The sequence below is a fragment of the Tamandua tetradactyla genome, chromosome 3 (genome assembly GCF_023851605.1).
Source record: "Tamandua tetradactyla isolate mTamTet1 chromosome 3, mTamTet1.pri, whole genome shotgun sequence".
NCBI classification, from domain to species: Eukaryota; Metazoa; Chordata; class Mammalia; order Pilosa; family Myrmecophagidae; genus Tamandua; species Tamandua tetradactyla.
In genome coordinates, this window is record NC_135329.1 from 139,870,895 (window position 1) to 139,884,556 (window position 13,662).

General features: G+C 41.4%; 1 protein-coding gene and 1 non-coding gene across 4 annotated transcripts in view; one reads left to right on the forward strand and one right to left on the reverse strand.

The window, feature by feature from the left end:
* The first annotated feature begins 3,517 nt into the window (after positions 1-3,517).
* CERS6 (ceramide synthase 6) overlaps positions 3,518-13,662 on the forward strand; it is a 389,110-nt gene continuing 378,965 nt past the window's right edge. Inside the window, exon 1 of one of the 3 annotated variants that reach the window (XM_077154067.1) lies at positions 3,518-3,836. In XM_077154067.1, the coding sequence (XP_077010182.1) occupies positions 3,667-3,836 (170 nt within the window). In that variant the 5' untranslated portion in view covers positions 3,518-3,666. The remainder of the gene's footprint in view (positions 3,837-13,662) is intronic. The other 2 variants (XM_077154069.1, XM_077154068.1) reach the window with 2 other exon arrangements.
* TRNAG-UCC (transfer RNA glycine (anticodon UCC)) lies at positions 5,477-5,548 on the reverse strand. The gene has a single exon. It is a non-coding gene; the product is annotated as a tRNA-Gly (tRNA).

Genomic DNA, 13,662 nt, shown 5'->3' on the forward strand with positions numbered 1-13,662 from the left:
ACACATACTGTTTTTAGTACACAATTCACACAGGAGGACATTTGCCTGCTCTTAGCAACTGTATGACTTGTGTAAGACTCACAGAGAAGTAGTATATCCCCTTTCCAATGTCCAGCAAAACCTATCTTACAAAATATTTCTGAAATTCTACCAGCTTCTGGAAGTTGATGAATAGGAGAGAAAAACTCTTTTCATTTGGCTTCTCCAGAAATAAAGAGCAATTAGGGGGAAGTGCAATTTCACAAAGCAGGAATGAGGGAAAGGGCAAGTGAGACAGAAAAAGAAGAGGAAATACAAGCGAGACAGAGCTGCTGAGGTGACCACAACTTTGAAATAAGCTGAGTGTTTTGTATCATAGGGTATTTTCAGAGAGGCTTCCTAAAGCTATTGTGTGTGTCCAAGAAGTAGGAGAGGGAAAGGAGTAAGAATTTACCACTAGTTTCTACTACCCTTGGTCAAAGTTGAGGCTCCAGGACATCAACTTGCCAATACTTCATGTTGCACATGCCTAGGGATATGGCAGGACTTGCTGGACTGCAGAGAAACCCTGGAGTGGGAGGCAAGGTACTATCAGGATACACATGAGAGTGACATGAGGGACGAGGGGCAACCGCGGAAGGGATCTTGGCTGGCCTAGGAGGCTAGGCTTCACCATGGCATGATTTTGCCACAAAAGAACCAGGAGGCCTTAATAAATCTCCCCTCTGTGGCCTATGAGAATGAAATTGGTGCCAAGGGGTCTTCCTGGAGGGTTATCACGAACACTGAGCTGCCCAGATAGTGTGAAGTAGTGTTGGTGACATCTACTACTCACCGAAGACTCCAATATCTCCCCTGTGAAGACTTTTCTAACCCTCTTCTCCCACCCAAAGAATTGATCAATTCTTTATTTTATTCTTTGCATCTAACACGGACAGATTAATATTCAATACAATTATTTATTCAGGTTATTTTCCCTCTCCTGGAAAAGCTTTTATGAGGTTGTGGTAAAGTTGATTCATTAATTCCATAATTTATTGAGTGCTTATTCATCAAGTACTCATTTAAATTGCTGGGGCTAGAGCAGTGGGTAAAACTGGACAAAAATCTTGGTCATTTTGGAGCTTACATTTTAGTGTGTTTAGGGAGAACAACAAAGATATAAGTAAAATATATATTGAGGTAGATGTTGATAAATCTTAATAAATGTGCCTATCCAGAGTTGGATAGGAAAAGAGGGGCTAGGGGAAGAGTCGTAGGTGTACCTAGGGTGCCTGGGGAAGGCTTCATTGAGGGAGGGACATTGAGGAAAGAGCAAACATGCATACTTGGGGAAGAAGAGTTTCAGGGATAGAGAAAACAAGTACAAATGTCCTAAGTCATACCTGGTGTACTCCAGGAAGTACAAGGAGGTCAGTGAGAACCAATCAGAGTGAGTATGAGGAAGAGGAAAGTGGAAAGAATAGATTAGGCCAGAATATTAATAGGCAACCAAATAACTCATAGGACATTAAAATGGCTGGCTTCCACTTGGGGAGAGATGAGGAAGAAGCAGAACTTTGAGCAGGAGTGATGTTATTTTCAGCAGGATCAAATCTGGTAGAGAATAGGACAGGTATTCAAAAGGGGGTTAGGAGTTTCTGGGGTAATTCAGGTGAGCAGTGTTGATTGTTTGGCCCAAGATGGAGGTAGAATAGTTTGTGAGAGGTTCTGGTTTAAAGACAGAGTTTTCAGGATTTATGATGGATTACAAAGGAGGTATAAGAGAAAGAGAGAGGGAAAAAAATGCCTCTCTGTTTTTGGTTTGAGCCAAGACAAGTTTAGATATGAGATAACTTTTAGACACTTTGTGGAGTTGAATCAACAGTGGATTTAGGAGTTGAAGTTCAGGTGATGTTCACCGTTAGAGATATAAATTTAGGAGCTATCAGTGTGACATTGAAAGCCATGAGGTGGTACTGAAAGCTGTGAGATCGGATGAGCTCATCAAATAAACAAGAACAGATTGAAAAGTGAAGTCCAAACACTGACTGCTAGACTACTTCAACTTTTAGAGGCTTGGGCGGTGGAGTTACCAAAAAGATGACTGGCCATGAGGTAGGAAGAAAACCAAAAGCCAAGATAAGAAAGTTTCTCAAAGGGTCACTGTTTACCATTGGTCCAAATGCTACTGATAGAAACATTGAAAACTGACCTTTGGATTTAACAGCATGGATGTCACTGGCGAGCTGGTTCAGTTTCAGTGCCACGGAGGAAGCAAATACCCAGATGGAAGTTCCGATTGGAAGCACCAAGTATAGACAATTCTTCTTGGCTTTAAAGGAAGTTTTGCTCTGAAGGGAAGGAGTGAAAAAGTGATAGTCAGTTGACTGGGAAAAATAAAGAGAGTGTGTGTGTCTGTGTGTGCAGCCTGTTTATACGCCTATAGATAGACCCAGTAATCTTAAGGCAGAATATAGCACAAAATGGATTGCGGAATGAATAAAATATCCCCTGGAGCCAGGTCTGCATGGGTCATTGAACTGATTGCACATGCTTCCTGTTATCAGTGGGGACATTTATTGTGGGAGTGAAGGTACTTGGGTTTACCTCACATGCCTGATGTCTTCTACATTTCAGAATCAGAAGGCAGGAAATAATGAGACTGTTAAGTAGCAGTGCGGGGGTTCTCTGATGATCTGTGAAGTCAAAACGTGGCCTGGTAACATTTTCTGAGTGGTTACTTGAGAGGGGCTGCTTTACAGGAGGTTGCACTTGCTATCACCATCATGGTCATCGTCATCATCATCTTCATCAAATAGTCAATTAAGTACCTAATTTCACATAGCACCTCATAAATTAAAATAGAGGGCTCTGTTCCTTTGGGGAGCTGGCTGTGATGATCAGTGGTAGTGTAGTGAGGCTGGAAGGTCCTACATGGTGGAGACACAGGAGTGGGGCAGATGCAGACAGCTCTTGCCAAACCATCCTGCCCCAGTTCCTTGTTTGCTCCCTGCTTCTCCAAGCCCTAGTGTGGATGACCTTTTCCTCCCACTTCTTCCTCCCGTTTGGCTTTTTTGCGTACCCCACTTCTCCATTCTGTCCTTTCCTCAGTTTAGGGGCGATTCCGATGATCAGACTCCGTCCCTACCCCTTGATCAGACCCAGACCCTAGCCCTTTCCCCACCGCCTCCACGCGCACGGGAAGCGAACAGAGAGCCCAGAAACTCCAGTGGGGTAGGTGCCAGCGTTCTGAGCATGTGCGAGCAAGCCGCGGGGCTGGGGCGGATTTGCCCGGCTGGGCCCAAGTCCCTGCGCTAAATGCACATCGAGACCGTGGTGAGCTCAGGGGCCGGCGGCAGTCGCCGGAGCTGTACCCCGGTGCCCAGCGCGCAGCGACTGCGCCTTTCCTCCGGGCGTGGGCGAGTTGGCCGCGTGTGCCTTGCTGCTTGACGCGAGGAAGAGCCAATCAGGACCAGCGGCCAGGACTGCCATGTGACTGGCGAGGCGGCCCCTTTCTCCAGCGCGGCCAGAGGCTGGAGAGAACCCGGGCTCGCTGAGAGCCTTCGAGAGCAGCGGCCGCGGAGGAGGCGGCGGCAGCGGGCGGGAGCGGCGGCGGCAACACAGCCTCAGGGCTAGCTCGGCGTCCTGCGCGGCGGAAAGCTCGGCGGGCCGCGAGAGCCGCAGGACAGGAGTGGACAAAGCAAGATGGCAGGGATCTTAGCCTGGTTCTGGAACGAGAGGTTCTGGCTCCCGCACAATGTCACCTGGGCAGACCTGAAGAACACGGAGGAAGCCACCTTCCCGCAGGCTGAGGACCTCTACCTCGCCTTCCCCGTGGCTTTCTGCATCTTCATGCTACGGCTCATCTTCGAGAGGTAAGAAGGGCTGGAGCGCCTCTTCCCCTCCCCCGCCTACACACGCGCACACGCACACTCGTGTGTTCTGTGGCGCCCGTACCCGCAGCGCACACTCAGCTCACGCCTCCCAACCTTTGTGTTCGGGAAGGGGCTGCTGACCCCTTAGACCCTTAAACTCTTTCTGGGAGCCAGAGAGGGTCTGGCGTGCCTACCGATTTCCTCCCGGGCGTCTGTTAGGCGTCGTGGAGGCTTGGGGGTCGTCCTCCGCGCTCCGCCTTTGGCCGGGGCTCTCTGTTCCTCGCGGATGGCGAGGGGAGGCGAACAAAGGTGAGCGCGGACCGGCAGCGGGACGCGCGGCACTCGGCGGGGCTCGCCCCTCTCGCCCCGGCGCTGCCAGGCAGGGCTTGCCGGGGGAGGCTCGTGTCGCCCACCTGACAGCCGGAGACGTTCCGGATCCGCGGCCGGGAAGGAGGAGATACCGCACACGCTTCCAATCCTCTCTCGCGACCCATGGATATGAGGGTTTGTTCTTTGGAAGAGTTCGTCGGGGACTCCCTGGCTACTGGTCGCGATTTGGTCTCCCCCAGTGACACTTGAGTATCAAGTCCATATTCCTGGGAAATAAGTGACAGTAGTTTGTAGGTTTCCAGCACTCTAGGCCATTAGCTGTTTCTTTAAAGGAGGATGTGACCGGATGGCGCTCAGCCTGCGAAATGGTGATAATTAAATTGATAGCTGTTTCCTATGGATAATCATACGTTTTTGGCACTAGAACACACTTTCTTTTTAATTTAAATAATTGACACATGATTATTTAATTTCTCACTTTGGCCGAGTATCCCCGTTGTGTCAGGTGCAAACTTGTATTACTGTCATTGAATCAGGCATAGTTACTAAGCTAGATTTTCCCTACGAAGCATTCTCTGGGTGCTACTAAAGTAAAGCCAAGCAGCTGCACACTTCTTTCTTTCAGCTGAAAACCTCATCCCCCCTTTTTATCAATAAAGGCTGAATTTCTTAGATCTCAAAGTGGAGTTTAAGGTCTGTTTCTTCCTTTCCTTGCATCTCCCTTCCCCTGCCTCCAATTCACCTTCGTTTTGTTTCTTAACTTCTGCTGTTACTTTTGTTTGCTGTTTTCTGTTCATCTAGAACCACTATGGAGGACAGCAGAATTTCTTTTGTGTTATTTGTTGCTGGAAATGGCAAAAGACCAAATCTGATGGCAACAAAAAGTATCTTTTGTTGTTTAAGGAAAGTGTCGTTTCCAGTAGGCAATATTGTTACTGGAGAACTAAGTCAACTGTTTGCCTATAGAAATGGACATGCACAAAAGAAGGGAATTGAAGGCTTTCTATTTAAAAAGCATTGTAATCCAGCACAAATATGCCACTCATTCTATGCAATGCTGAGATTTACCGAGAAAAAGTGGGCGTGCTTACAGCTTTCGTGTTGCTTCTAGAGCAAATATTCACTTGCAAAAATATGAACTCATATCTAACCTTGCAATCCGTCCAGAGACAAGGAGACTGTCAGGAATAACTGGTTGCTCTATGTTGACACATAGAGGCTTGACATACAGTTGCTGAATGGGCATCTGATAAATTGTCTGGGCTCACTTTTAGATAGTTAATGCATTTTTTTTGGGGGGGGGGGGGTGTTGCATGGTCTGGGAATTGAACCCAGGTCTCCCGCATGGAAGGTGGGCATTCTAACCACTGAACTACCCATGCACCCTAACTAATGCATTTTTGAAAGGGCTGTGCAGACTTATGTTTTGCAGAACAAAAGCAGGTTAGCAGATGACCTGTGTTCAATAAGCTGCTTGTTCCTGACATCCTTCCCTATGCTGATTCCAGGCTTTTCATTAGGTTAAGCAAAACACATAAATTCATTACTGAATGGAGATAGCTTTGTTCTTAGACTGCTTTTTTTTTTTTAAACTCCTGGAAGTTTATTTTTCCTCTTCCTGAACATTTTTTTTTGTATAATCCCATAACTTGACATACAGTTAACAAAGGCATACGCCACTTTCAACTACCAGTAATAGCAAACGTCTTCATATTGATATGTAGATAATTGGTTAATTTTCTTCAGGCCATTGGTCCAAGTAGATGTGTTTTAATGGCCTATGGAAAGTAAAAGTTTATGATTAATGCCCAGAATAATGCCCAGGATAATAATCCAATATGGCCCATACTGTAGAGGATGCTGCTAACCACTGGGAGGGTCTCTATTTGGTATCTTCTCATAGCAGTGACAGTTCTCTGTTTAACCATTTACACTCTGTCAATTCTCTGAGCAACCAGGGGCATAGGTGAATTCAGAGTTAGAAATTCCATCTGTTTCTCCTCTTTTCAAACCTAGATGACACATATTGGGATCCAACCTGTGGCCTTCATCTCAGTAGCCTCTATCAAGAGCCTGAATCAATTTTACCTAGCCAACTGATATAATTACAGAAACACTCACTTTTCTGTATCCTTTCTACCACGTGCATAAATCTTTTTCTCTTACAGGATCTATAACATATAACATGATTTAAAAAAGCCTGTTATGAATTCCTTTATAAAGTAAAATGCTTTTGTAAGAAATAATTCCCTTAAAAGTCAGTTCTTTTCGTGCTTCTATTGTCATTTATTTCAGAATTGAGAACATCTTTATCAAATAAATACCTGATCATCCAAAATCTTTATTTCTATTAAATAAGGTCAGTAATACCCTTGTTGAGGCTAAAATTGTGATTCTGAATATCTTCCTCAGACTAATGTAAAGAGAAACACTCAAGAATGGACTGAATTAGACTTTGCCCAGTTGACAGCCCTGTCTTTTTGTTTCACCTGCACTAATGGCCCCATCGGTATCCGGAACATGACATGCCGTAGTACTATATGGACTGCAATATAGGCGCTTATGATGCCTTGTTAAAAATGGAGCAGCCTAAAGTCAATGACTTTTGGCTAACTGAACAGTCCAAGGCTTCGTGGTTTAAACATAGTCTTTACGCTACACTTAGCTTTGGGTAGGAATGGAAAGGGCTACTAGAGATATTATTTGATTGGCAGAGTAAAATATCTGTTGTTAAAAACAAAACAAGGGTGGGCAACTGTGGCTCAGTGGCAGAAAGTTCTTGCCTGCCATGCCGGAAATCCAGGTTCCATTCCCTGAGCCTGCCCTTGTTAAAAACAAAAAATAACAAACAGAAAAACTGGATGGTTTCTCCTAGAATGAAAATTATAATGTATACTGTTATATTATGCTGTTGACTTGATGACAAGGAACAAAGTAGTACTTAATAATATAGCATTTTCATCTCTGATGAATTTTCTTGATTTAATGCTCAGCCTCAGTAAACCATTCTCAGAAATGATAACAAGTGCTTCTTCCAATAACAGCACTTTTTAAAAATGCATTTTTGCTATAGTATTGATAAATGTGGAATTAGTGTTCTGCTGAATTTCTGTTTGGAAATAAAATTATTTGAGTTATTTTCATAAAGGGTAGCTTGTATGCATTTTCTTTGTTATGGCCTAATGGAAGAGAGGCAAAAAGTATTAATTGGGAATCAGAAATACTTGAGTTCTAATTCAAATTTGTCTCAAACTGGGGCAGCCACCTAATTTTTCTCAGCCTTGTTTTCTCATAATCAGTGCAGCCAATGGTCTTTTACAATCTAAGGTTGCTTTTCCCCTTACAGTTCTCTGATTCCTATGGGTCCTCTATATTTGAAGCTTACTAATTATTATCTCATGAAACTTTGAAGTAGGCTAAAGATTTTTTTTTGACAGGCAGAAATAAATACTCTAAGAATAAATTGATTTTGAAATAGAAATATTCTAACAAATGGTTTTGTTTCTTACATTTTTAGTTATGTTGTGGCATCAAAAGAATCATTTGGCTGTGTCATTTGCTCTAAAAAATAATATTTCAGAATAACCAGAAAGAGAAGATTCTACAAGGAAAGCAATTGCTCAACTCAGGTCACTTTTGGGTAGACCCCAGAGTAGACCTGGCACCTCTTGTGATGATTGTGTAAGAAACAAAATGCTTGTTCCTGTCAAGTTGGCTTCAAAGTGCCAAATTACGTGAGGACTATAATCCTTCAGGAAGCTAACTAACTCCTGCCTGACTCATTCAGCCCAAGAACCATCTGTAGCCCTCAAACCTTCAAGGAGCAACATTTCTCAGTTGTATTAGGGGAGAATGTCTGCCCATGGACCTATTAGTATCTTTGCTTTGCCAGAAGCTTTGGGTGAGGCAGTCAAGAGAAATTATGACTGTGTGTGTGTGTTAGGAGAGACGTCTGCAGAGATGTCAGCTCGCTCCAATACAAGTGTTGGGTCACCAGCAAAAGCACGACTCACACAGGCTCTGTTGGAAAGGTGTTTTACTCACATAGAGAAGAGATAGAGCAAGGTCAGCTTCACCTGTAGCATGGATTCTCCATAGACCCTCTAGTGGTCCAGAGGGTCTCAATCCGTAGCCAAAGCAAGGAGATATCTTCCTTGCTCCTTTCTCTTGTGATCATGAGCTACCACAGGGGAGGAACCTTACACCCTCTCCTCCAGGGACAGAAGTACCACTGGGTAGGTGTGAGCGAGATGTGGTAAACCATGCCCACCAGAGTCAAACAGTCTCCAGTGAATGTTTACCAATGTTCAGGATAATGGGGGAGGGAATGCACTGACAGTCATTCTCTTATCTACTAGGAGTTTGTGTTTTAAACCTGCCAGGCTGACACACCTGGTCCAGAACACAGGATGTATTTGTGGGTCCCAGGGAGAGGCAACAATCCACGAGTATGTGTGTGTGTCTGTGTGTGGTCAGAGGGGAGAGAAAAGGAGTGAGTGAAGAGTGAATGAATACCTGAAAAGGGTGGGGCAGTAGGTGAAGCTCATTACTGAAGGACGTTCCTGTGATATGCATTGTAATGAAGAAGCTGATGTCATGAAATATATCTTGAAAGGGTATCTGAGAACAATTTGCATACAAACAATTTTTTCTCACACAATCTGAGTTGGATATTAAGCTTGATCACGTACCTGTTTAGCTTAAATGTTGGTGTGATTTAGTTTAAAACAATGGATACCTGCTTTGCCAGAGACTGGGGTAAAAGACAATAGTCAGATTGAGGCACAGATACATTGCCTCCTACAGTTTCTGACTGCAATAAGAAAATTGGATTTCAGTGCGTGTTTGGTTGAAAAACAACCCAAACTCAAAGGGAAGGTATCTTTTGCAAACTGTAGCACAACCCTTTTAGCTAGCAAAATGAAAGTTTTGCATTTACAGGGTATAATGCTTTGGCTATTTTAATAGGATCATTGGTAGATAAAAGCCGTAACGTTTCTCTGAGTAGACAGTACCTTTGCATGGTGGAAGAGGCAGGTGAGATCAATATCAGTGGTCACAAATGATTTAATGGCATCAAGGGTTAATAAAATTAACACCTTGAGTTCACTTACGATTTTTCTGTTAAAGATATCTGAATTCTCAATCGACCAGATTAACTTTTCCCCCAGGGGTTCCTAGCATCGAAGGTATCTCAGAAGTAGTTTCTCTTCTGTGATGGGAAAGAAGAGGTGGTAGTGGTAGGAAAATGGAGTTGCAGGTGAATGTTTTCCCTCAGCATGCCAGTCTTGTGGCTTTGTAAGAGATCACTGAGTCTTCCTAAGGCTCTGGGCATGTGCTTCACCCACCTGATGGGACATTGTTGATGAGAACAGAAATCTAGGTCCATGTGACACGTTGAAGATTTTAAATGTTTATTCCATACATTTACATTTCTTTTTCTGTCACCAGGGAAAATCAGATTCCTATACCTATTGGTATCTAGTTCCACAAACTTAGGGCTCAATTTTTTTTCCTCCCAGGAAAAATTCATTCTTTTTTTGATCAATTCATTTCTTAAACACTTTTGAGTCAGGGTACTGGGATTCCAAATTTTGCTTGCTAGTAAATCGCTATGTCACTTAATGCTTGTAGTGACACATTTTTTCTTTGTTTGTTTCGTTTGTAAAATTAAGGGGTTAAACAAGATTGCATCCTGGAGCATGAAGATCCTTCTGTACAACTTTCCCCATTAAATGATATAATCTGAACATTTTCCGTGTAATAAAAAGTATTCAAAAATATTTTCAGTGACTGTACATGATTTAACACTGCAGATATACCATAATTCACTTAACTAGTCCCCATTTTGTATTTGGTCATTGAAGCTGTTTTTGGTTTATGTATATACATCTTTCAATATCTGATGATTTACTAAGGAAGGCACATTTATGATTATTTTGTCATGGAATTACTTAGCCCAAAAGGATAAATATGTTAGAACTCTTCATAGAAACTGTCAGATTTATTTCCAGAAAGCTTACAGCTATTTGTACTTCCTTATCAGCATGGACATTATTATGATTTGGGAGAATTTTTACTTTGAAAGTTGGAAAAATGTTACTCTTGTAATGTGAGTTATTTTTAATCATTTAATCATTTGTTTTATATTTTTAATGATTGTTTTATACTTTTTGTGAGTCGTGTATTTTTCGATTGGATGAAAGATGCAATTTCGCATTTTGTCGTTGGGGAGAGAGGTGGCTTTTGTATTTATTTAATGCAGAATAAATGAATTTATTTATTTATTTTGCAGAATAAAGAATTGTCTTGCTCTGTTTTTCTGCTTATGTTCATACCGTTTTATTTCTTTCTGCCTCCTTTCTTTCCCCCACAACGTAAATCATCATCATTAGGGAAGAAGCACCTCAGATCCTACATAGTAGAAGGAATAAATTGAAGTGAATGAGGTAAAAAACATCCTGACTTTATTATGGAGAGAGGAGGAGAGAATGGCAGAGAGAAGAGCCTGGAAGGAAAATTGAGGTATCAGGAACAAATGAGTTCTTATGAAGGGAAATTCAGGGATAGAGCCTAAACACCGTTATTTTGTCTCTGAACTTTTAGTTTCTAAAAACTAAAACCAGTTAGGAAAACATCGCAGTTCCATCAAGTTTTGTTGTTTGTTTTGTTTTGTTTTGTTTTGAAAGCATTGTCCCTCTAGGGTCTAGGAGAAATCTGTCAGGACTATGGGAGGTGAGGAGTGATGGAGGGAAGGTTTAAAATCCTGAAGAAACTAAAGTAAACTGATGCTTTTTTGGGAAGGCACTTGACTCAAACAACTTACTTCTAACTCAATTGCTAATATGGCAGTTTAATAATAGTAAATTGGCAAATATAGGAAAAGAGAGCAAAGTGTCTTTAGAAAAGCACATTTCCTAGTTCCAGGGGATCTTTACTTTAATGCAATTTTTTCTTATTATTTTTTAATGTTTTTTAATTGTGAAATAACATATATATACAAAAGCAATACATTTCAAGGTACATTGTGACAAATAGTTATAGAATGGATTTCAAAGTTTGATATGAGGTACAGTTCCACAATTTCAGTTTTCTCCTTCTAGCTGCTCCAAGATATTGGGGGCTAAAAATAAATATCTATTGATATATAAATATTATCAGTATTTATTAAATATAAATCATTATATTTAATGATTCAGTAATCATATCCATTTGTTAAATCCTAACTTCTTTCTCCTTTGATCCTTCTCCCAATCTGTGGGGATATTTGGGTTATGCCCATTCTAACTTTTTTCATGCAATTTTATAAGATATATTCACATACCCTATAATCAAAGTGTACAATCAGTGATTCACAGTATCATCACATAGTTGTTTGTGTCATCACCACAATCAATTTTTGAACACTTTCGTTACTCCAAAAAAAACCTATAAGAATAAAAATAAAAATACAAAAGAACACCCAAAACATCCCATGCCCCTTATTCCCCCATATTATTTATTTATGTATTCTCCTTATTTTTTTACTCACATACTCATTAAAGGGAGTGTTAGCCACAAGGTTTACAGAAGCATATGGGCACACTGTGTGCTGGTTTAAATCTGTGGTTTACCCCAGAAAAGCTGTGCCTTTTAATCCTCAATCAATATTGCTGGATGGGAGCTTTTTGATTATCCGTGGAGGTGTGACTCACCCAACTGTGGGTGGTAACTTTTGATTAGATGGTTTCCAGGCAGATGTGTCTCCATCCATTCAAGGTGGGGTTGCTTACTGGAGCTCTTTAAGAGGGAACCATTTTGGAAAAAGCTAGAGCCCACACAGCCAGAGACCTTTGGAGATGAAAGAAGGAAAACGCTCCCAGGGGAGCTTCATGAAACAAAAAGCCTGGAGAGAAAGCTAATAGATGACATTATGTATGTACCTTTCCAATTGAGAGAAAACCCTGAACTTCATTGGCCTTTCTTGAGTGAAGATAACCTCTTGTTGGTGACTTAATTTTGACATTTTCACAGCCTTAGAACTGTTAACTTGCAACTTAATAAATTCCCCCTTTGAAAAGCCATTCCATTTCTGGTATATTGCATTTCGGCAGCTTGCAAACTAGAAAGGTATATAGTTATACAATTGTCTTCAAGAATCAAGGCTACTGGAATACAGTTCAACAGTTTCAGGTATATTCTTCTAGATATTCTAATCCACTGAAAACTAAAAAGGGATATCTATGTAATGCATAAGAATAACTTCCATAATGACCTCTTGACTCTATTTGAAATCTCAGCACTGAAACTTAATTTTGTTTCATTTCTCTTCCCCCTTCGGGTCAAGAAGGCTTTCTCAATCCCATGATGCCAGGTCAGGCTCATCACTGGGAGTCATTTCCCATGTTGCCAGGGAGATTTATACTTCCGAGAGTTATGTTCCATGTAGGGGGGGAGAGTAGTGAGTTTATTTGCAGAGTTTTGGCTTAGAGAGAGGCCACATCTGAGCAACAAAAAAAGTTCTCTGGAGGTAACTCTTAGGCATAATTATAAATAGTCTTAGTTTCTCTTTTGTAGTAATGGGTTTCATAAGGGCAAGTCCTAAGATTGAGGAATTGGCCTGTTGAATTGGTAGCCTTCAATGCTTGTGAGAATATCTGGCATTCCCTAGGTGAGGACGGGAATATTTCTACATTTTCCCCAGTCCTTTAAGGGGACTTTGCAAATATTGTTTATTCTTTACCCAAATTACTCTTGGACGTATTGGGGCATCACACTAACCTGTACAAACCTACAAGATTTCACTCCCTATTCAAGTTTCCATGTAATTATGGTATTCAAATAAACTGACCATACAAGTTAAATTAGGTAATGTGCTGTGGAAAACTTAAATTTTGCACCCAATAAACATCTCTTCCTTTGGACTCACACAGGCATTAAAGTTTTAAAACATAGTCATCATCCTTTACTCTTTAGTCTGATTTACCTTAGTCCTAATCACATCATGTCAAAGTCTGAAATATGTTCTACAACTAATTGTGCTGTGCTTTGAAATGTATAACTTTTTTGTATATATGTTATCATTCACAAAAAAGAAGTATAAAAAAGTCAATTGTGATGACAAAAAAGTATTTAAGCCCTCTAGCCTCCTATATTCTGGAGCAGCTAGAAGGAAAAATATGAGAGAATCATATGGTAGCCCATGACTAACTCTGGGATCTGTCTTGTAACCACTTGTTGAAGAGTGCTTTGAAGACTATTGCCTTTTAATTTCTTTGCTTTGTATATATGTTATACTATACAATAAAAAAAGTTTAAAAAGAGGGCGGGCCGCGGTGGCTCAGCGGGCAAAGTGCTTGCCTGCTATGCCGGAGGACCTCGGTTCGATTCCCGGCCCCAGCCCATGTAACAAAAACGGAGAAACAGAATACAATAAAACAAGAAAATGTTTAAAAATGTTTCCCTTTCTTCCTTCCTTCCTTCCTTCTATCCTTCCTTCCTTCTCTCTGTCTTTCCT